A 19,567-nucleotide genomic window follows, 5' to 3' on the forward strand; every position below is an offset into this window, starting at 1 on the left:
GCCGCCGCGATTACGCTTGGCTAAGCAGGGGTCGTGCCGTCACGTGCCAGCGCGCCGTCGCATTTACGTCACGACGAAATCAACCTTCGAAGACAGAGATATTTTATTTGGGCGAGGGAGAATGGACACTTGAGTAGGATGAAAAAAAGACATGATTGCAGGTGACGTGACATGCCAGAAAGCTAAGTTCAGAGAATATGACGAGACATGGTTCAGTTGTACTTGACGATTGACTGCAACCTGTCCAGAAGTGCAAAAGTCGACTAAACACATATGTCATTAGATTTAGTCCACGGACATCACGTCTGTCAAGGCAAATGCGATACCAATTAAACTGGATAAGATGTATGCTATGCTAGGTACATGTATTCTCCGCGCTCAATGCCCTGACTTGAATATTTCATGTCAATCATTCCCAGTAATGCGCCGATGCAACGCCGAAAGTGTACAAGATGGCATAGTATACTGCCTTCTCTTCCTAACCAAGACATAAGGGCCAACAGCCGCTCGAGGAAAGGTACAAGGCCTCGACACATTTGCGTGTCTGGCTTTTGTGTTCAACAGAAACACCAGACGACCTACGCTGCAACCTCTGCTGACTCTGCCGCAACTGAGCCGTTTGCGCCATTCTGCGAAGGGCTCTGTATTCCTGCATCTAGCGGTGCGGCATGCAGCGCGGGCTTTTCAACACCCTTCATCTTTCCACTTCTTCGCTTCTCAAGGGCAGCCTTCACCCAGTCCGCGACTTCTTGATCTTCTACCACTTCAATAGCCTGGGCTGGTCCTTGGTCCCCAGCCGCTTGATCTGGGGTAGCTTCTTGCGCAGCCGCAACCTCTTCTTCATCCTCTTCTGTAATGGTGTCAGGCTTGGCAAGAGGGGCGAGCCATGCGTGCTGGAGCAGCATTGCGTAGGTTGGTCGCAGGTTGGGGATTTTGTTCAAACAACCTCGTACAAAGTTCTTGGCCGCATCAGAGTATCCTTCATCAGGCAGGTCCGGTGGGTCGCCATCGACGATAGCCTAAAAAAAAGTTATTAGTCGGCTTGCCAGAAAAAAAAGGTGTTTTGTAGTACTTACACTAAGCTGACTGAAAATGTTGTTGTACGTCTCGGGTGGGTAGGGATATTGTCCAAGCGCGCATTCGATAATGGTCAGTCCCAGACTCCAAATGTCGCTTTGCACGCTATATGTACCACCTCCAGGGTTGGCACCTGCTTGTGCGATTCCGCCCGAGGATATTCTCTCTGGAGCCATGTAACTCTGGCATCCGATGTTGGTCTTGGCAATACTGGCGACGAGGTTGCCGCTCACACCAAAATCACAAATCTTGATGGCGCCCCTGGTATTGACGAGGATGTTGGTAGGTTTGACATCGCGGTGGATGATGTTGTGATCATCCTTCAATGATTTCAGGCCCATGGTTGTTGCCAAAGTGATTTTCCTTAGCACACCTTCCGGTACACCATCGGCGTAGAGCTTGTCTATGGATCCACCGTCCATGAATTCCATGCAAATATACACGGCTCCTTCTTGGAAGAAGGCGCCGTAGAAGTCGACAATGTAAGGCGATCTACAGCGATGGAGAACATCCAGCTCCATGATGATGGTAGCAAACTTTGAGTCTTCCAGTTCCAGTCTCATTTCCTTCATTGCCATGACGATGCCCGTGCCTGCAGCAGGCTTTGCGCTCGAAGGACTCGATTCCTCGTCAAAGTTTTTGCGAGACGGTGAGCCTGGCGCAGCCTTGTTTCCGGCGAGGCCCTGGCCTGGCTTTCGCATTCGGGGTCTGCTATGCCTGACCTTGTATACTGTGCCATAATTACCCTTGCCGAGCTCGTCGAGCGTGTCGACTTCATCAAGCGAGATGTTGAAGGTGGTTCCGCTGGCAAACTGTACACCCTCTGAGTTGAGGATAGCCTTGCCCGCAAACTTCAAGCTTCCAGTCTTGGTGTCGATGTACTGTGAAAACTGGTCGAATTGGGTTTCTTGTTTATGCGGTTGCGCGTCGTTTTGGGCCTTGTCACCGCCATTCATCATGCCCAGGGTCAAGCCAGGCTTCTTCCTGCCAGCAGGAGGAGCAGCAGGGCTAGTGCCAGGCAGTCCGCCTGGGAGCTGCATACCGCGTCGCTCAGCCATGGACTTTTTGGGTTCGGGCATGCGGCCCGGAATAGCAGGTGCCGACTGAAAGTTAGTCGTCGGTGGTCTTGCAGGCATTCGGAAGTTAGGGGGAACGCCGCCGGGATTTCCGCCTGGAGACAATGGGTTGCGGTTGTCGAGAGATGGGCCTGGGCTCTGAGGCGCAGGCCCTCTCCCCGGCAAGCCAGTGGGCGGGGCACCCTTGCGCCCCAAATGTACTGCTTGTATTCTTGCAAGTATATCTTGGGAGACATTCAAGCCACTGCCTCTGCTGGAGATGGTGGGTGGGTTTGCGGGACGGGGATTTCTGGCGGCATTGATGTTGCCGAGGGGCGTGGAGGAAGATGTCATGTTGGTAGTTGCGGTGGCCGTGGAGGCTTTTCGCGGGGCGGGGCGTTCGGCGGAGGGGTCTTCAGGCAACGAGGCATCGGCAGTAGGACTAGAGGGCACAGGCGAGGGAGAGGGACTATCGAAGACGGTGTCGGAATCGACTTCGACGTCCGGGGTGGAGGGATTGGAGTCTGCCATGGCGAAGGGGTGACGAGTGTCAGGCCTGAATTGGCGGGGTACGTAAGGGTGGAGGAGGGAGCAAACGAGGGTGGAGGGAATAGTGATGCGGGTGCAACGGAGAAGTAGAATGGGTAGCTGCGACTGCAGCGCGAGAGGGGGTGTGGCGGCGATGCCGGGGGGATGAGGATAGTGGAGGTGTGGTGGTTGTGGGTTGTAGCGTGCAAGTTCGCGCGCTGTGACGTGATGGTGCAGAGACCAAGATGGCAATGGCGCCAGTGTGGAGGCTCTGGTGCACGCACCACGAGAACACGGGAGAGGAGACTGGACTGGCAGACGGGCTGCAGATACGGCGACGCTTGCATGGAGATTTGGGATGGCCAAAATGCGCGTGGTAGATATGCATATCTGTATTTGCATGGATTCATATCTTCACATATTCATTTTTATATCCATGTGTTCGTACACGCACATATTCACACAAGACAGCAGCGGGACTATGTACTATGTACAGAGGCAAACGGCACCCTCGGAGACATTTCCCTCCCAAGGCAACATTGAGGCAAGGGCATTCAGAAGGATGCCCTGACTGAATATCAGATGCGCAGTAAGCAGGAGGCAAAGTGCAGAGTGCAGAGCCCACCAAGTTCAGACAAAGGGCCGATGAGCGCGCCCAGACGTCCGGAGCGGCGGCGGGCGGTCTTGCATGTGTGGCGCAGCGACAGTGCTGGATGGGGGAGTAGTAAGTACACTACATCGATAGATACGTAAGTACATGGCCGGATTGCTATCTCCATGCACCCAGGCGTAGTGCAGCACGTAGATGCAGCTGGTTGGCCAGGCGGCGTGGATGCTCTCGTCGCCATGGCTGGCGGCGCCATGTTTCTGCAGCATGCAGGGCCCCGACACGTCCCAAACACGCCCAAACACGCTTAACCAGGCTCGTTCGGTTGAACCTGCACTCAGGCGGGCTGAGCGGGCGCCCGGCCGTGACGTCCTGGTCGCTGTCGTAGCGCGTCCGGCAGCCAAGACAGTCTGCGCTTCATGATATACCTGGACCGTTTCCGCCTCCATTCCACTAATTACTGCCTCGACACCACACGCTTGCTTCGCCATGTCCTTCTTCTCCGCGCCCACGGCCTTGCGCCTGCGCTCCCTCTCCCCTTCCTCCTCTCCCTTTGTCGCCCTCGCCTCCCAGTCGCAAGACTCCATCACCGGCACCATGTTCACCTCGCTCGAGAATGCCCATCCCTCGCATCCCGACTTTGCCAATTTGGCTCTCCTCGTCTTCGAGGCCGTTATGGAGGTCGTCTGCGTGAGCGCTCCGGGCTATGTTGTCGCCCGAATGGGTCAATTCGACGCAGAGAGCCAAAAGTTTCTTGCAAACCTCAACACCCAATTGTTTACGCCTTGCCTCAGTGAGTGACGGCCTCCTTATCTACGCGCACTCGATCTGACCCTCGGCCTTGAAGTCTTCACCAAGCTCGCCTCTCAATTGACGGCTGAGAAACTGGCAGAGCTTGCAGTCATTCCCGTTATTTTTGTCGTCCAGACGCTCATATCTTACATTGCCGCCCTTGCCGTCTCACGCATATTCAAGTTCAACAAAAGGGCCTCCAACTTTGTCGTCGCCATGGCAGTACGTCTAACCTTGAATCCGTTGTAATCCGGCGCAAACTTACAATCTCAGGTTTTTGGTAACTCCAACTCGCTGCCCATCTCTCTCGTCATCTCCCTCTCCAAAACACTCCGCGGCCTGCACTGGGACAGAATACCGGGTGATAACGACAATGAAGTTGGTGCCCGCGGTATCCTCTACCTCCTCATCTTCCAGCAGCTCGGTCAGCTCGTGCGGTGGACTTGGGGCTTCAACGTGCTCTTGGCCCCAGCCAGCGCTTACAAGGACGATGAGGGAAGAAACCATGCCCTCGAGAGTGGAGAGTACAGCGATGACGAGACGCAGCGTCTGCTCGACGACTCGCATTCTGACTATGAATCTGGAAATGTCACAAGCTACGCCACCTCTGCCGACTGCAGCGATTCAGACTCGGATTCCATTTTCAACCGTGGTCAGGCCCAAGCGGCGGCCCTATTCATTACGCCCACCAATGGCAATGCAACAGTCCCTGGAGCTGGCGACATGAGCGGAAGCCCCAAGGGCACTTTCGCAAACGGACACCTTAATGGCGTGCTTGCAGCTCACAAGAAACAACAAGACACACCCAAGGGCATCAAGGGCGTGCCCACGCGTGCTCGGCTGGCACTGCAACGCTCGGCGACTTCCGTATCTGTCTCAACGACACGCGCTGGCAACCGCATCTTCAACAGCTTGCCCAAGTGGCTCCAAGGACCCCTGTCTAAAATTGGTTCAGGCTTGTCCAGGTTCGCCAAGGGTGTTTGGGACTTTATGAACCCTCCGCTCTGGGCCATGTTGATTGCCATCTTCGTCGCCTCTATTCCACCGCTACAACGCTTGTTCTTCACTCCTGGAACATTCATCAACACGTCAGTTACGCGCGCTGTAAATCAAAGCGGACAAGTGGCCGTGCCCCTGATTCTGGTTGTCCTGGGCGCCAATCTTGCTCGCAACACGCTACCAAAGGAGGACCAAAACTCAATCGAGGACCCCAGCGTAGAGAGGAAGTTGGTCATTGCCTCGCTTATCAGTCGCATGCTCATCCCAACGCTTCTCATGGCACCAATGCTGGCTCTGACTGCCAAGTACGTGCCCGTCAGCATCCTCGACGACCCGATTTTCATTATTGTCTGCTTCCTTCTCAGCGGCGCACCCAGCGCGCTTCAACTGGCGCAGATCTGCCAGATCAACAATGTGTACATGGGCGCCATGTCGCGGATCCTGTTTCAGAGCTACGTGGTATGGATTCTACCATCGACTCTACTATTGGTCATGCTTGCATTGGAAACAGTCGAATGGGCAACATGAACGAGTAGAGCGGGACACCAAACAGGCGCCAGGTTGCGCATGTGGCACTAGCAAGGAAATTGTATACTTGAGTGCATGGCGAAAACAGGGATATTGTGTTTGTTACAGCGCGGCGTTTTGGTGTTTGGCGTTTTACTACGCGTTGTGACGTAAGTAGGTAGGCCTTGGATAGGCCTCTGCAGGGCTCAGTCGCCACGTCCAGAAGCAGCTTGCATGTGGATTGTAAAGCTGCACTTGCACTGTACGAGTATTTTATTAGTTAGATTTGTTGCTCATTACCACAATAGAAGATGCAACGACGGCTTGGCCACATGTGCACTACGTACTGAATTTCGTCATATACCACATTGCAGGTTTTCTGTCCACTGGTGTTTTGCTTGCTTATCTCGTTGTGGTTTGGCCGTTTATACACTGCCAAGCCCACCACCACACATGGAACCTCGTCAAGACAGCGCACAGTAAGAGGAGCGCCGGGATATACCTTGGGCTTTCCATGGCCATAACGTCCCGAGTCACAATGGGCTCGACGCGTGTTTTGGTGGTTTCTCTGCATCCCCGTCTCTGTCTATGCCATGACGCTCCTGTTTTCCCAGCTGATCCTGACCGCCAATCAGCTTGGCACGTGGACCCCTTACTCGCGTATCCTGTCCTGCCTGCCCTGGTCTGGGTATCGATAACACTCACACACAACGCCCGCCCACCAAGCGGCCCAATCCTCCTACCACCATTTGGGAGCGGCTGTTGTCACAGACTCTCACGCCTCGGGAACAGGGTTCCCAACACTTTTGCTATCTCTCTCGCCGATCCGGCTTACTTGCCCAGCCGGACTGCTCCAAACTCCCCTCGGCCGTTAGCAGACCATGGCCACTTCTTCCAATTGGCAGGCCCAGCAGCCCGCTGGCCCACAGTCAAGCGACTCTCTAGCCCTCTCGCGCAACAACACTTTGGACGACGGTGCATCACCGCGCTCAAGCAAAGGTTAGTCAATCATTCCCTTGTTTCCTGGTTGCACGCAAACTCTATCACTTTGTTACATTACATGTATGGCGGGGTATGGGGCTTAGGTGGTGCTTGGTTCATGTGCAACAATCTTTCCGCGGTCTTGAAGGCGCCTAGGCTTTAGGCTTTCCGTAACACACGTGTGGCTGTATTCTAGCTCGTCAGGTAGCCTACTTGAAATCCACGACGCCTGGGAACAGAGACTGTACTTCCTTTGTACAGATCTGCGCTTTAGAAGCGATTCAGATGCAGCGCAGTTGCTTACTATACATCTGCAGCCGTATCCTTTCCCGATGACAGCACAATTTCCCCATTGATCATCGGCAAGAACAAGGAGCTCGACCAAAAAGACTACTTAGATCTTGACAAGCCTCCCAGGCACTTTCCAGCAAGTGTCAGTAAAAAGCGCCTGTCCGGCCGTCCTTCCTATGAACGCGAGGGGTCATCCAAATCTGGAGCGGCCGACGCCAGCACTGCCTTGACCTCGCTACTTCCAGAAGGCTCAATTGATGCGTCCTCTCATAGCCACCAAGCCCACGAGAACCTGTTGAAACAGGTCGGCACCTGGCTCAAGCAGGAGCGAAGCCGGCGCCATGCACGAAGGGCAAGACGCAAAGCTGCCAGAGCTAGTACCGTTGACCACGAGTCCGAGAGCGCTGCAGCAGAGGCACTCGAGAAGTCCATCTCTCACCACAGGAGCGATTCTGACTCCTCCCATGGCGAGGATGCACTCACTCAACTGGCACAAATTCTCGAAAAGAACATGACCTTGAAGCTTTCCGAAGCGAAAAAGAGGCATCACTTGCACAGGTCGTCCATTGGCTTAAAGCGACACTCTGCAATTTCTCTTGATTCGGACTACTTTGAGTCGGTAGATCAGCTTGTCCCTAGTTGTGAAGCCACTTTGGACAATTCAAAGACCATGGCATACAACGTCGATGAGCCTGGGGCCGAGTCCAACCTCGATGTAGCAGACAAGGAAAAAGAGGCTTGGTCCAAATTTCGAGCTGAAATCCTTCGTCTTACTCACACGTTGAAATTGAAGGGATGGAGGAAGGTGCCCAGTGAGCTGAGCAACGAAATCAGTGTACAAAGACTGAGCGGTGCACTTACAAACGCCGTTTACGTCGTCTCTCCTCCCAAGAATCTACCAGTTCCCGAACAGAGCGAAGATGGTCCACCAAAGCCCAGGAACCCTCCACCGTAAGTGTTAGTACAGTTCACTTAGCATTTATCTAACCTTTCTTTTTAGGAAGCTCCTACTTCGTATCTATGGTCCACAGGTAGAACATCTGATCGACCGAGAGTCGGAATTACAGATCTTGACGCGACTTGCCCGCAAACGTATTGGCCCACGCCTGCTCGGTACTTTTGGCAATGGCCGATTTGAAGAGTTTCTGCATGCCCAACCACTTACTTCCAAGGAGCTACGCAACCCGGAAACCTCAGTACAGATCGCAAAGCGTATGCGAGAACTTCACGAAGGTATTGATTTGCTGAAGAAAGAGCGAGAGGCTGGCCCGTTTGTTTGGCAAAATTGGGACAAGTGGGTCAATCGCTGCGAACACATTGTGACCTGGTTGGATCAACAGGTCCGCGAGAGTAGCCAGGGCCTCTCCAGAGCCTCTTCGGACAAATGGAAGAAGCGAGGATATGTGTGCGGCGTCGAGTGGCCCGTGTTCAAGCAAATGATTTACAAGTACCGAAAGTGGCTAGAGGATCAGTATGGCGGTCTTGATAAGATCAACGAGCGCATGGTCTTTGCCCATAATGATGTAAGTCGTAATGCGAAGTGAAAATGGTATGATCTAATTCGATCACAGACCCAGTATGGAAATATCCTTCGCATGATGCCAGAAGGCGAGTCACCACTGATGCTACCGGCAAACCAGCACAAGCAGCTAGTAGTTATTGATTTCGAATACGCAAATGCCAATCTTCCTGGGTTGGAATTTGCCAATCACTTCGTAAGCTTCATCTGTTTCGTCAACTCTTAATCAGTGCCCGCTGGGCATCGCTATGATGCAAGGACATGCTGACACGTTCCAGACGGAATGGGCGTACAACTACCACGATGCAGAAGCTCCCTGGCGTTGCAACACTAAGTATTATCCAACAATCGAAGAGCAGCACCGTTTTATCCGGGCGTACTTGATGCACAACCCCTCGTACAAGGCCAGTGGCGGATACACGTCCAATCCCGCTACACCACACCTTGGACCGCTTCCCTCTTCGGGTAGCACAACTGCCCTGGCAGCAACAGCCGCCCCAAGCAGCATCTCCGCCTTTATGCTCGACTCGCGAGCTCCTCCAGGCGAAAAGTATCAAGAGCAGGAAGCCCAGTACGAGCGACAGATTGAAGAGGAAGCGCGCCGCCTCCTGGCAGAAACCAAACTCTGGCGTCTCGCCAACTCCGCCATGTGGGTTGCCTGGGGCATAGTCCAAGCACACATCCCGGGCCTCCCTGACTTCGACGAGGAGAGCGAAGACAACAAGACAAGCGCCAACCCAAGCGCAGAAGCAGCAACGCTAGACAGCGCAACTGCCGAGCTGGAAGCCGCAGCTAAAGCAGAGCAAAAGAGCACGGGGACAGTGAGTGAAGAAACGGCGGCAAAGATACAGGCGCAGGCGCAGATGGAAAATGATGCTGACCTTTTCAAGCCGCAGGACGAGGAGGAATTCGATTACTTGCAGTATGCTAATGACCGGGCGATGTTTGTCTGGGGGGATGCGCTTAGGATGGGGATTGTGAGTCAAAGCGAGTTGCCCGAGGAGTTTCTGCAAAGGATTAAGCTTGTGGAGTATTGAGATGGGCCGGTGGGCATAACGGTGGGAGGCTGGATGTGGACGTCTCGTGATGATATGAATGGGAAATGATGTGATGAGTCGAGAAATCACGCGAAACATATCATGTATGCAGTAGAATACGAAAAAAAACCCCTCTCCCAAGACAATCCCAGTATACCAAAACTTAATCGCCAATCCACACATAGTCAAGAATCATCGAATCTTTCTTTCTTTCTCTAGAAAACGAATAAGTCATATAAATCTGTTTTCATACACATACGCCCGCCTTTGATCCCTCCCTCCCTTCCCAAAAACGCCTACAGCAAGAAAACGAAATCATTACCTCCCCCCCCCTAACTTAACTCAACTCAAATCCATCTTATCCCCCTCCTCTTCCTTCCCCTTCCCTGGAAACAACCCCTCCAACCCCCTAACTTCCTCGCCCCTAACCCTCGTCCCACCAACCTCCCACGCCCCTTCCACCCCATCCTTCGTATCCACTCCCCTCCGCTCCAGCACCCGCTTAGCTTGAGATTCGACGTAGAGTCGACGCTGGGCGCTGCGGTCTTGTGATGCGTCTTGTGCTACTGCTGCGGAGGAGGGCGAGGTGGTAGATGCGAGATGGGGTTTCAGCGATGCAACGAGTTGGCGCAGGTAGGGGAGTTGTGTTGTTGTGAATGTGGTATGTGTGGTTAGTGGCGGGGAAGTGGTTGCGGCTTTATCGCTTGTTGGGGGTGTAGTTTGGATGCCTAGGGCTTGTGCTGCGGGGGTGGAGGAGAGGAAAGCAAAAGGTGCGGTGTTGTCGGTGTTGTTGCTTGGTGTTTCTGTGACTGTCGTTGAGCTGCGTGTTTCGCGCTTGGGGGCTGTGGGAGAAGGGGGGTGAAGGAGGGATTTTAGGCGTGCGATTTGCGCTTCGTTGCGGGTTTTTTCGGCGACGAGGGCGGCGTGCAGTGTGCGTGTTTCGAGGAGTTTGCGGCGGAGGGTGTAGAGGGATTCGGGGGTTAGGGTGCTGTCTTTGGAGGGGGGTTGGAGGTTCTGAGGTATGTTAGATTTCCTGACTTTGTCTGTCGGCTCTTCTGGGTGGTGTGGAAAGAGGGAATGCATACTTCGTAATGTCCTAATCTCACCCAATCTCCTAGTCCTTCATCTTCGCCTTTTCCTCTTCCAAGCGCAAACACGTTTCTCAGTGTCCAAATTTCCAACTTGTCAAAGTTCTTGTCTACGGCATTTTCCATGAGTGTCTCGAGTTTCAGGACTCCTTCTTCAATCTCCAGTCGCGCCTCGGGATACACATTGTTGCCGTCTTCATCTTTCTGCGGTGTGCGACCTTGTGAGGCGTAGAGGTCTGCGAAGCCGAGTAGGGCTGGGTCCGCGGATGAGAGGCCGGTTTCGAAGGAGTCGGTACAGCGGTAGAGGACTTCGTTAACGGCGTTGATGATGTCGTCGATTAGGGACTGGAAGATGTACACTGTTAGATCAATGTCTCGTACAGTGCGCCATATGCGACCGTATTTTTTTATTGAGTATTCATGACTTGAGGAATTGGGAAACATGTATCCCCGCCAAACACTTGCTCAAATCCCCACTATCACTACCTTTCACTGCGGGATCACACATACAATCGGGGGCCAAGTAAAGTGCTCGGTAAGGAGCATATTCTCCTGCTGCTTTGCGCTCGCCATCTTGTCCCTTGTCCCTGTCGCTGTTCGCGTTGCTGCTGCTGTTGTCGCAAATGCTCACCGGGATGTTTTGCGACACGCGCCGAGAGGGGACGTGTGTTTACCCCAACGGGCGTCTGACGATGGACCAGGGTCACACACGCGCTAGGCGGGCCTCGCTAAGGCCGCTTCGTTTGGAACCCTTGCATGCGGAAGACTGCGAGCCGACAGGTGAGACATGAGGCGAAATGATGATTTCTGAGGCAGCGGTTGTTATTCCCGAATACTACTATATTCTTTGATCATCTATCTTGAGCAAACGGAAACAAGATATGTGATGTTTGCTGACAAGTGAAGAATGCATATTTGCAGTTGATTGCATACCGCCTATTCAACTATCATGGTACACAATACAATGCCTCTAGCACCACCACTTCCAATCCTATATAATACAACGCAACCACATGTATGGCACCAAGTATCATCTAGTGCATACAACATGGCGCTCTCCCCGCGATGATAATGATGATGATGACGACGAACCGTGGCTCTCGAGCCACCGCTCAAGTACAAGCTTTCCCTGCCACCCTCCCGAAGCTGCACGTGCAGACATTGTGGTATACAGATTTGTTCTTATGCTAAGCGCGCAAGACAAAACAATACTTTTCCGTGGGCGCGCGGAAACCAAACAAAAAGGAAAGATGGGAGAATAATTGGTAATCCAAGATAACAAAAGAACACACATAACGCCAATAAGTCCGGTATGAGACCTAGAGTAAACCTTTCTCTCCATGCGTCATGTCGCTGTCGTAAATGCGGTAGATGTGAAGCAAAAGACAAAACCACCGCCATTATTGCATCCTTCACCAACACAGCGGAACTCGATATCTATACAAAGACGTTCCTGTCCAAGAACGTCAAAGACAAGGCCGCCTCAGTACTGTCGCTGCTGTTCACGGAATCGGCGCTCTTCTTCCGCCCGGCGGGCCTTCTTCTCCCGCTCCAGCTTGATCTTGTGGGCCTCTGTTCCGTCGTCCATGAGCGATTCCTTGAACCAAGGGTGTTGCAGAGCCTCCTTGGCCGTGATTCGCTTCTTGGGGTCATACACAAAGATGCGTCGTAATAGATCGAGGAATTGTCTGTTGAAATCGGTGTGGGCAGGGATGGTTTCCTGTATATGTTAGTCGTCATCAAGTCATGCATTGAGGCTGGACGTACGGGGAGCTTCTTCATCGCTTTGACATATTTCTTGGACGCCTTGTTGGTCTCAGCGTTGGGGTAGTCGAGCTTGTAGTTCTTAAAATATCTCGCAGCACTAGTCATGTCAGCAAAGACACTTTCTTAGCCACAGTACATGTGTGTCTACTTACGAGCTTGCCGAATTGCGTGATGATCCACGGTCTTGCTTATAGACAGCTCGCACAATGTCCCGGTCAATCTTGCCACTGCAGACAGCTTCCATCATGGCCAGATGCTCAAGGTTATCGTGCGTCTGGAACAGGGCGTCGCCAGTGAAGAACTCGACCAGGATGCATCCGATACTCCAAATGTCGCAGGGGAAGCTCCAGCCTAGGTTGAGAATAATTTCTGGCGCACGGTAGTGGCGGGTTGACACAACAGACGAGTGGTACTCGTCATTGAAGGTTGCCGATCCAAAGTCGATGAGTCTGATTTCTGGATCAAGAAGGACCTTGCGATGTCGTGCGGTCCTGTTGACCGTGGTAGACGATGACGGCACAGTTCTATTGTACGTGAAAGTCTGGTAGTTGTTATTGACAAGCAAGATGTTTTCTGGCTTCAAGTCCGTGTGGATCAGGTTGAGATCATGTAAGAAGGCGACGCTGGTGAAGAGCTGCTTGGCAAATTTCTGGATGTGAGAGCTGGGAAATGGCACAAAGCCGTTGGACTTGAGAAAGTCAAACACACTTTGGCCATATAGGTCAGTAACAATGCAGATATGGTTTCGGTAGTCGAAGCAATCTCGCAGGTGTATGCATCGATTGATGTTGTGCTTATCGTTAGAAGCCAGTGTGGACAGCACTCGCAGTTCGATACGGCTGGCGTCTCGGTACTTGGGCACGGATCTGATGACTTTGATGGCGCAGTTTGTGCCTTTTCGCCTATCGTAGGCCTGGACAACTTTGCCAAATGTGCCCTGACCGAGCAACTTTGTGATTTGATCTATTGGTCAGGTGTTAGCATCCACAGTAACACATGGCGGTGTGAGAGCAACGTACATCGCTCGGTAAGGTCGGCATCTGGGACTACAATGTAGTGGCCGTCTTCGTCGTCGACCTTCTGGTCTTTGTTGTATGATTTCTGGATCGCGTCAGTATCTGGTGTTTTGAAACAAGAGGCAGGCGTGTATGTGACTTACGTCTTGGATGACCTGGACATAAACATCTTTGGCCTTGATGACTGGGTTGGGCGGTGGCTGGTAGAGGCTAAAAGGGTCGTCATGTTGGTCTAGCTCTCGTCGCTTGGCCTGCTTTGCTTCGTCCTGGACCACGGCGCGTGTGCGCTTCCGTTTCTGGCCTGCGGCCGTGGTGTCGTGGGGCGAGATATTGTGACCGTTGCTGACCTGTGAGCCGAGCGAGGTGGGCGCAGTGGTGTTTAGGGCAGAGGTTGTCCTGTCGGTGGACAGCGAGTGGTTGGGCGAGTCGTAGTAGGGTGTCTGGGTGGTCGAGTACGAGGTGTGCTGGTTGTAGACGGGATCGTAGGCCGTCGACGCGGTTGTTTTGCGCTTCTTGTCTGCATGGCGCGCCGACAAGTTTGCGGTAGCGTGTGCAGCATCTTCATCGTCGTCGTCGTCGTCGATAACAATGACCTCTCTAGGGATGCCGTTCTTGTAAAAGTCGGCCCAGTCCGGGTTCCGGCGTCGATGAGCCGAGCCGGCGTCGGTCGCGCTCATGTCGATCGGGGCTGGGTGAGGGATGGGGGGCAGCTGGGGGGGTTGTCTGTTGTGGGCAGTTGCAGTTGCAGATGCAGCGGTTCGGCGCAGGTCAGAGGTCGAGGAGCCGCTAGCGTAGCCGTTGTAGAGCGAATTGCCTATCCGACCAGAGCCGTTGGCAACCTGGGCATTGGAGATGTTTGGCTGGTAAGCGTGGTGGTGCGAATAAAACTGATGATGGGGCGGGAGTGTGGCCGTGGCGGTGGAGGGCGTAGACATGGTTGGGCCGTCGTCCCGGGGCATTCGAGAAGCGACGTCGTGACGCTGCTTTCGCTCTGCGCAGCCTAGCGGGTCAAGCACGTCGACGAGGCTGCTGGACGGCGCAGGGCAGGCCTGGATGCGAGCAGCGCCAGGCGAGCAGCGGGAGCGAGGATGGCGAGACGGGCGACCAAGAGGCAGCGCAGACGGCGATGCACTCGTGGGCGCGGGCGTGGTGTTGGTGGTGGGTGTGGGTGGGTGTGGGTGCGGGTGCTATAGCGGCAGTCGAGAGCGCTCTCTCTCGCTCAGAGTCTCCGGGGGTGCGGAGAAGAAAGGGCCTTCACGTCGGTTGGGGCGAGTGCGTGAGCCAGAGCGGCGTCAGCTGGGCGGGCTATGATGGGTGTGTTGTGTGGTGGCAGCAGAGGGCGAGGGGCAAGGCACAAAGGCTGTAGTCACACATGCCCGAACAAAAGGCAGAAAAGCGTCGTGGTTGCCAGACGGAGGGCAGCCAAGGTCGAGATGACACTTGCGGAGTCTGTGGTGAGAAGCCGGGCCTGTGCGGTCCACTTGGTCGTCATTCGCTTTCGCGGCACGCCAGCGACCGTCTCTCTTTCGCGTCTCGCGCCACCTTCGAGCCAGGCCAGGACGACGGCCTGGGCAGGTCAGAGTTTGAGCTTGCGACTCTACAGGAATAGCCCGAGGGGGGGAGGGGGCACCCAGTCATCTGCTGCTCTGTTCATCCATTCACGATCCATCCAGGAATCCATCCATTCATCTACATACACATAAACATAATTCCGGCTCCGTCTCCGTCTCGAAACCGTCGCACACGTCCAAATGCCCAGCCCACAGGAGACGGAGAACAAGCCGTGCGGCTCTCTACCCATCTAGAGTACCTTAGCTATCTAATGCCTACCTACTTCCATGCAGCAATTCGGCCCAAAAGACACCGCCTGTCTGCTGCTCCTATGACGCCGCCAGAGTGAAGCGGTATGCGCGCAACATGGTCACGAGAAACAAACGGTCCTGCGCCCATGGAGCATGTCATCTGCTTGTCCAACCAGCCTTACCTTGCAGCCAAGTCGTCTTTTGTTGAGAATAGGCGTCTGCACATAATTCTTTAGGCCCGATCATGTCCCCCACAATCACCCTGGGGAGCAACTTGTCGAATGCGTTCGGCCGTTGTCGTCGTCGTCGTTGTATATATAGTAGTATGTTATATAACTATGTAGCTCCAATATATACACTTTACCATGTGCCCCGATTTGGCTGCTGTCGCTTCCGCTATTATGCCTGAATACGAGCGCGGTCCCTGCCGCAGCTCGACTAACGCTAAAACACCCTTTTCTGACCATGACACATTTCCCTCCTTCTCCTTCTCCTTCTCCTTCTCCTTCTCGCTCTGCTATCCGCTGCTACACACACCCATTGATCCAGGAACGGGACTGCTCCCTCACCACCACATGTGCCTGAGTATAGGCTGAGGTGAGACCTGCTGCAGCATGCCCCATCCGTGTCGCTTGGCTCAGCCATTACTCAGCCCACCCACTGCTCGCCTCACGGTTGCTGCACTCCACTCTGCTACTGCACCCAATAACGTCATCGTCCAACGTCTATCCTTCGCCCTCCACCACTGCGCTTCTGCTCCCACTCCCAAAGCCCGTCCAAGCTCCCGGCTCAATAGCCCATGGCCCTCTATCCTGTCAATCCACTACCTGTCAGCCGCCTTGACGCGCCCTCTTATGCGCCTCCTTGTTGTGTCCTAGCGCTGGTATAACCGCCAAGGCTGAGTCGTGGGTGACTTTCTGCAATCATGGTGGCGGCGCAATTGCCTCTCGGCACGTGCCAGACACATCACCCATTGGTGGATATCAAGCCCGACCATCGCTTGCATTGCCCCAGTCTACTACTTTCAAAAGCCGTGCACTCCACTTCGCATTGCTTCCTATGCCAAAGCCGATCAATCTCTTGGCTATCTACCCGTGTCCAAATTGATAACAAGACATACTCAGACAAAAAAAAAGTCAACAAATGAGCGTGCCGACAGATCCCTGACTCGCAAAAGGACAGTTTATCCTCCTCCACGTCCTAGAGTACGGTACGATACAGTGCGCTCTCAATCCATAGTCAGACAGCCTCCATTCGAGATACCATGTTCAAACAGCCGATCCCATGCAAATTTTTTCTGGCAACTGCCCGTCCATCATTCCAAACCAGATACTGGCTATAGCAGCCGCCATGAAAAAGACATGAAGAAAATTCGTGCATCATCATTCGTAGTGACACAACCAAATATACACCGCTCGACCATAGCAACAGTCGACGCCGACACAAGTAGTCTGCACGACTACAACTTGGGCGGGCTGTTGATGTCTTCGAAGAAATCAAAAATCAGCTTGCTCACGCTCTCAACAATTGTGTCGACATCGCTGTCCGTAATGTTGAAGGGTGGGGCAATAATGATGTGGTCTCCGCGCTCGCCATCAACGGTGCCGGACCCTGGGTAAACGTAGACATTGTATCCATCTCTCAGCCCTGTACACACAAATCAGCATTCCACAATGTCCCAATGGCAACTCAGGGCAAACCTACCTTGCTCGTGAATTCTCCACGCTATGGCTGCCTCCGAGTCAAATGGCGTCTTGCTCTTTTTGTCTCGTACAAATTCAATCTGCCACACTCAGCTCAGCTTCGCCACGACTTGAACATTTTGCCAAACTTACTCCTCGGAATAGACCTGCACCGCGTATGTTTCCGACGTTAGGATGATCACCAAGACGCGCCACCAACTTTTTCATTAGCTTGTCCCCTTTATCCTTGACATTCTCCACAAGATGGTCTTGGTGCACAATCTTCTGCACCGCCAGACCGGCGGCGCATGCCGCTGGGAAGTTCTGGAATGTGTGTCCATGAGCAAAACAGCTAACCCCAAGGGTTTCAACAATATCTGCACTAACGAGCAGTGCCGAAACTGCTGCATAGCCCCCCGCAAGTGCTTTGCCCACTAACTGAATATCTGGAACCACCCCCTCCTCTTGCCACGCGTGCAGGTAGCCCGTACGTCCCATGCCACACATGACTTCGTCCAGGATGAAGAGTATATTGTACTTTTTGCACACCTTCTTCATGGCCGTCAGGTAGCCAGGCAATGCGGGAACGCAACCAAGTGCCTGCGTAACAATGTCAGTCATCAGAGCCGCCATAACAGGTATCCAACCCCCAGTGCACGACTCACCGCACCCACAACTGGCTCCATAAAAAAGCCCGCCACTGTGCCCGCACCAAGCTCACAAATCTTGTTCTCGAGCTCTTCTGCCAGTCGCTTAACATACTCATCTGCCGTCTCCCCATCCTTCATATCTCGATACGGGTTGCATGGAGAGACAAACTGCGTGTTGTCAGGCAGAATCTGCTTGTACATGCCTTTCCGTCCCTTGTGCCCACTGACTTCAAGAGCACCCAGCGTCGCTCCGTGATATGATCGATCACGAGCAATAAACCACCGTCGGCCAGGCTGGCCCTTTTGCTTCAACTTGGAATGGTATTGATATGCCAGCTTCTTCGCTGCCTCGGTAGCCTCAGAACCTGCCTCGTGTGAGCTTGTTGGTTCTAATGTCCATCCAACTCACATTACCTGAACTGTAAAAGGCCACCTCAGCCATCTCGTCACCTGTCGATTCGACAAGGTAGTCTGCAAACTCCCACGCTGCCTCTGTGTCAAAACTCATAGAAGCTGCGTACGCGACTCCTGTTTCTTCTTGTCTCTTGATTGCCTCATGAACTCTCCTGTCGCCATGGCCAATATTGGACACTCCAGCCCCACCAGAAGCATCAAACAACTTCCAGGTCTTGGTGCCATCGGTGACTGATAGCCAGCTTCCTTTCGCACTCGTGAGCCAGAGTGGGACACTTCTCACACTGCGTTTAAGAAGTGGACTCCGGCGATTCTGACGATTCCACGAAGCCGCCATTACTGGGGTGCAATTGTCTGTCGATGGTGAAGCGCTGGTAACAGACACTGTGCAGGGACTGCTGCTTTCATCGAGCAACAGGGCTGGCGCCATGATATAGATATGTTTCTGACAAAGAGTTGAGTGGATTGACACAATGAATCAAAAGCGGAACTAACGAATCTTGAGAACAGGAGCGGGTTACCTTGAACTTTATACCACCGAGGCTATTCATGGAACCACAATGCGACATGACCGGTAAAGCTTCTTTTGGAAGCAGAAAGTCCACCACGTAATCAGGGCCCAGGTCACTAGGACCATAGTTTGCACAGTCGGCAACCCGAATCCAGTTTGATATTCCGAGCCGCACGGGAAGACTAGAGTCTGGGCACTTTTCCCCGATAAATGGCTTTGGCTTATGACTAGCTGAAAAGTTGAAAGAAGCTTGCGCATGCGATGCGCTGTGAAAGTCACGGGCTTATTCATTCTCGCGGAAACTCAACGGTCAATTGCTTACCAGAGGTATACCCGGTCGGCCAATCACCTCTGGCTGTGGCACTCTTGCATACAGCATGTGGTTTCCAACGTTATCAAATGACAGTCAGCCCTGTGCCATGGACAATTTGTGTGTAAGATCAGAGTAGGGCGGCACAGTTGCAGCCATGCCAGGGCAAAGCGCCGGACGCCCCGAGGACAGGCACAATGACTGCACACATAGCGGAACCTGTGGCCATGGGTTATGCCCTGCTGCCAGGGTAGCCACAGAGGTATGTGGGAGAATGCAGCACCTGAACCAAGCAAAAGTAGCCTCGCGTTAGTTGGACCCAAATGCACGCGATAATGCGCTGTTGCCACATGGTTATGTGGGGATTTCAAGAGACCCCTGTGTGGTAGGGTGGGCAAGGTTGCTGCTGCAACATCCGCATGCGTCTAGTAGGTACCAGGGCGATCGGATCGGAATTAACCGTTTATCTTGTGTAACGAGGCTAGAAGGGAACATGTCAACACAGTCAGCTTGAAATGGTTGCCAAAAAAAGGCAAACAAGCATTGCCAATTGACAAGAGTGCTTCGTCATTGCAGACGACCAGAAGCAGAGGTACTCCAAAATAGCCAAAGGCAAGGCAAGCCTGGTGCATGCCGCTGCAGGCGCCTCCACAGGGGGCTGACCGGTGTCATGGACGGCTAGCGGCCTTGCGAACGCCTGGTGAGTTGACGTGACTCTGTGCGATGGCCAGACTGGAAGTTCTGGTAGGAGTGAATAACCGCAAGATGACACGAAGACACTAAAACGAAGCATTCGACGATATCTTGGATGCGGAGGCTGACCGTCGGTCAATGATTCGATGGAGCCATGCCAGGTGACGCCAACGCGTCTATACTCGTACGGCCATAGTTGACCTGAAATAGTCGGACTCTACTCAGCCTGGAAGGTCCACGA

The 19,567-nt window shown here is 53.4% G+C and overlaps 5 protein-coding genes across 5 annotated transcripts; 1 reads left to right on the top strand and 4 right to left on the bottom strand.

The window, feature by feature from the left end:
- Positions 1–322: 322 nt before the first annotated feature.
- Positions 323–2,855, bottom strand: COCSADRAFT_129279 (uncharacterized protein). The gene is made up of 2 exons (XM_007707542.1): positions 1,077–2,855; positions 323–1,019 (listed from the first exon to the last, which is right to left on the bottom strand). Exons 1-2 carry the CDS (start codon positions 2,661–2,663, stop codon positions 579–581), a joined length of 2,028 nt encoding a protein of 675 aa, XP_007705732.1. The 5' UTR covers positions 2,664–2,855; the 3' UTR covers positions 323–578.
- A 901-nt stretch (positions 2,856–3,756) lies between these two features.
- Positions 3,757–9,393, top strand: COCSADRAFT_176482 (uncharacterized protein; the record flags this gene model as incomplete). The annotated part of the gene is made up of 8 exons (XM_007707543.1): positions 3,757–4,054; positions 4,115–4,281; positions 4,333–5,517; positions 6,441–6,564; positions 6,864–7,788; positions 7,838–8,360; positions 8,409–8,552; positions 8,635–9,393. 8 exons carry the CDS (start codon positions 3,757–3,759, stop codon positions 9,391–9,393), a joined length of 4,125 nt encoding a protein of 1,374 aa, XP_007705733.1.
- A 342-nt stretch (positions 9,394–9,735) lies between these two features.
- Positions 9,736–11,054, bottom strand: COCSADRAFT_103297 (uncharacterized protein; the record flags this gene model as incomplete). Its single annotated transcript, XM_007707544.1, has 3 exons — positions 9,736–10,407; positions 10,479–10,826; positions 10,992–11,054. The coding sequence occupies 3 exons, from the start codon at positions 11,052–11,054 to the stop codon at positions 9,736–9,738; spliced, it is 1,083 nt and encodes a 360-aa protein (XP_007705734.1).
- Positions 11,055–11,964: 910 nt separating this feature from the next.
- On the bottom strand, positions 11,965–14,199 carry COCSADRAFT_176484 (uncharacterized protein; the record flags this gene model as incomplete). Its single annotated transcript, XM_007707545.1, has 5 exons — positions 11,965–12,201; positions 12,249–12,345; positions 12,401–13,211; positions 13,268–13,349; positions 13,408–14,199. The coding sequence occupies 5 exons, from the start codon at positions 14,197–14,199 to the stop codon at positions 11,965–11,967; spliced, it is 2,019 nt and encodes a 672-aa protein (XP_007705735.1).
- A 1,851-nt stretch (positions 14,200–16,050) lies between these two features.
- Positions 16,051–18,312, bottom strand: COCSADRAFT_154326 (uncharacterized protein). The gene is made up of 5 exons (XM_007707546.1): positions 17,813–18,312; positions 17,414–17,763; positions 16,902–17,348; positions 16,771–16,849; positions 16,051–16,713 (listed from the first exon to the last, which is right to left on the bottom strand). Exons 1-5 carry the CDS (start codon positions 18,240–18,242, stop codon positions 16,526–16,528), a joined length of 1,494 nt encoding a protein of 497 aa, XP_007705736.1. The 5' UTR covers positions 18,243–18,312; the 3' UTR covers positions 16,051–16,525.
- Between the last annotated feature and the right edge of the window lie 1,255 nt (positions 18,313–19,567).

The sequence above is a fragment of the Bipolaris sorokiniana genome (assembly GCF_000338995.1).
Source record: "Bipolaris sorokiniana ND90Pr unplaced genomic scaffold COCSAscaffold_19, whole genome shotgun sequence".
Taxonomy (NCBI): domain Eukaryota; kingdom Fungi; phylum Ascomycota; class Dothideomycetes; order Pleosporales; family Pleosporaceae; genus Bipolaris; species Bipolaris sorokiniana.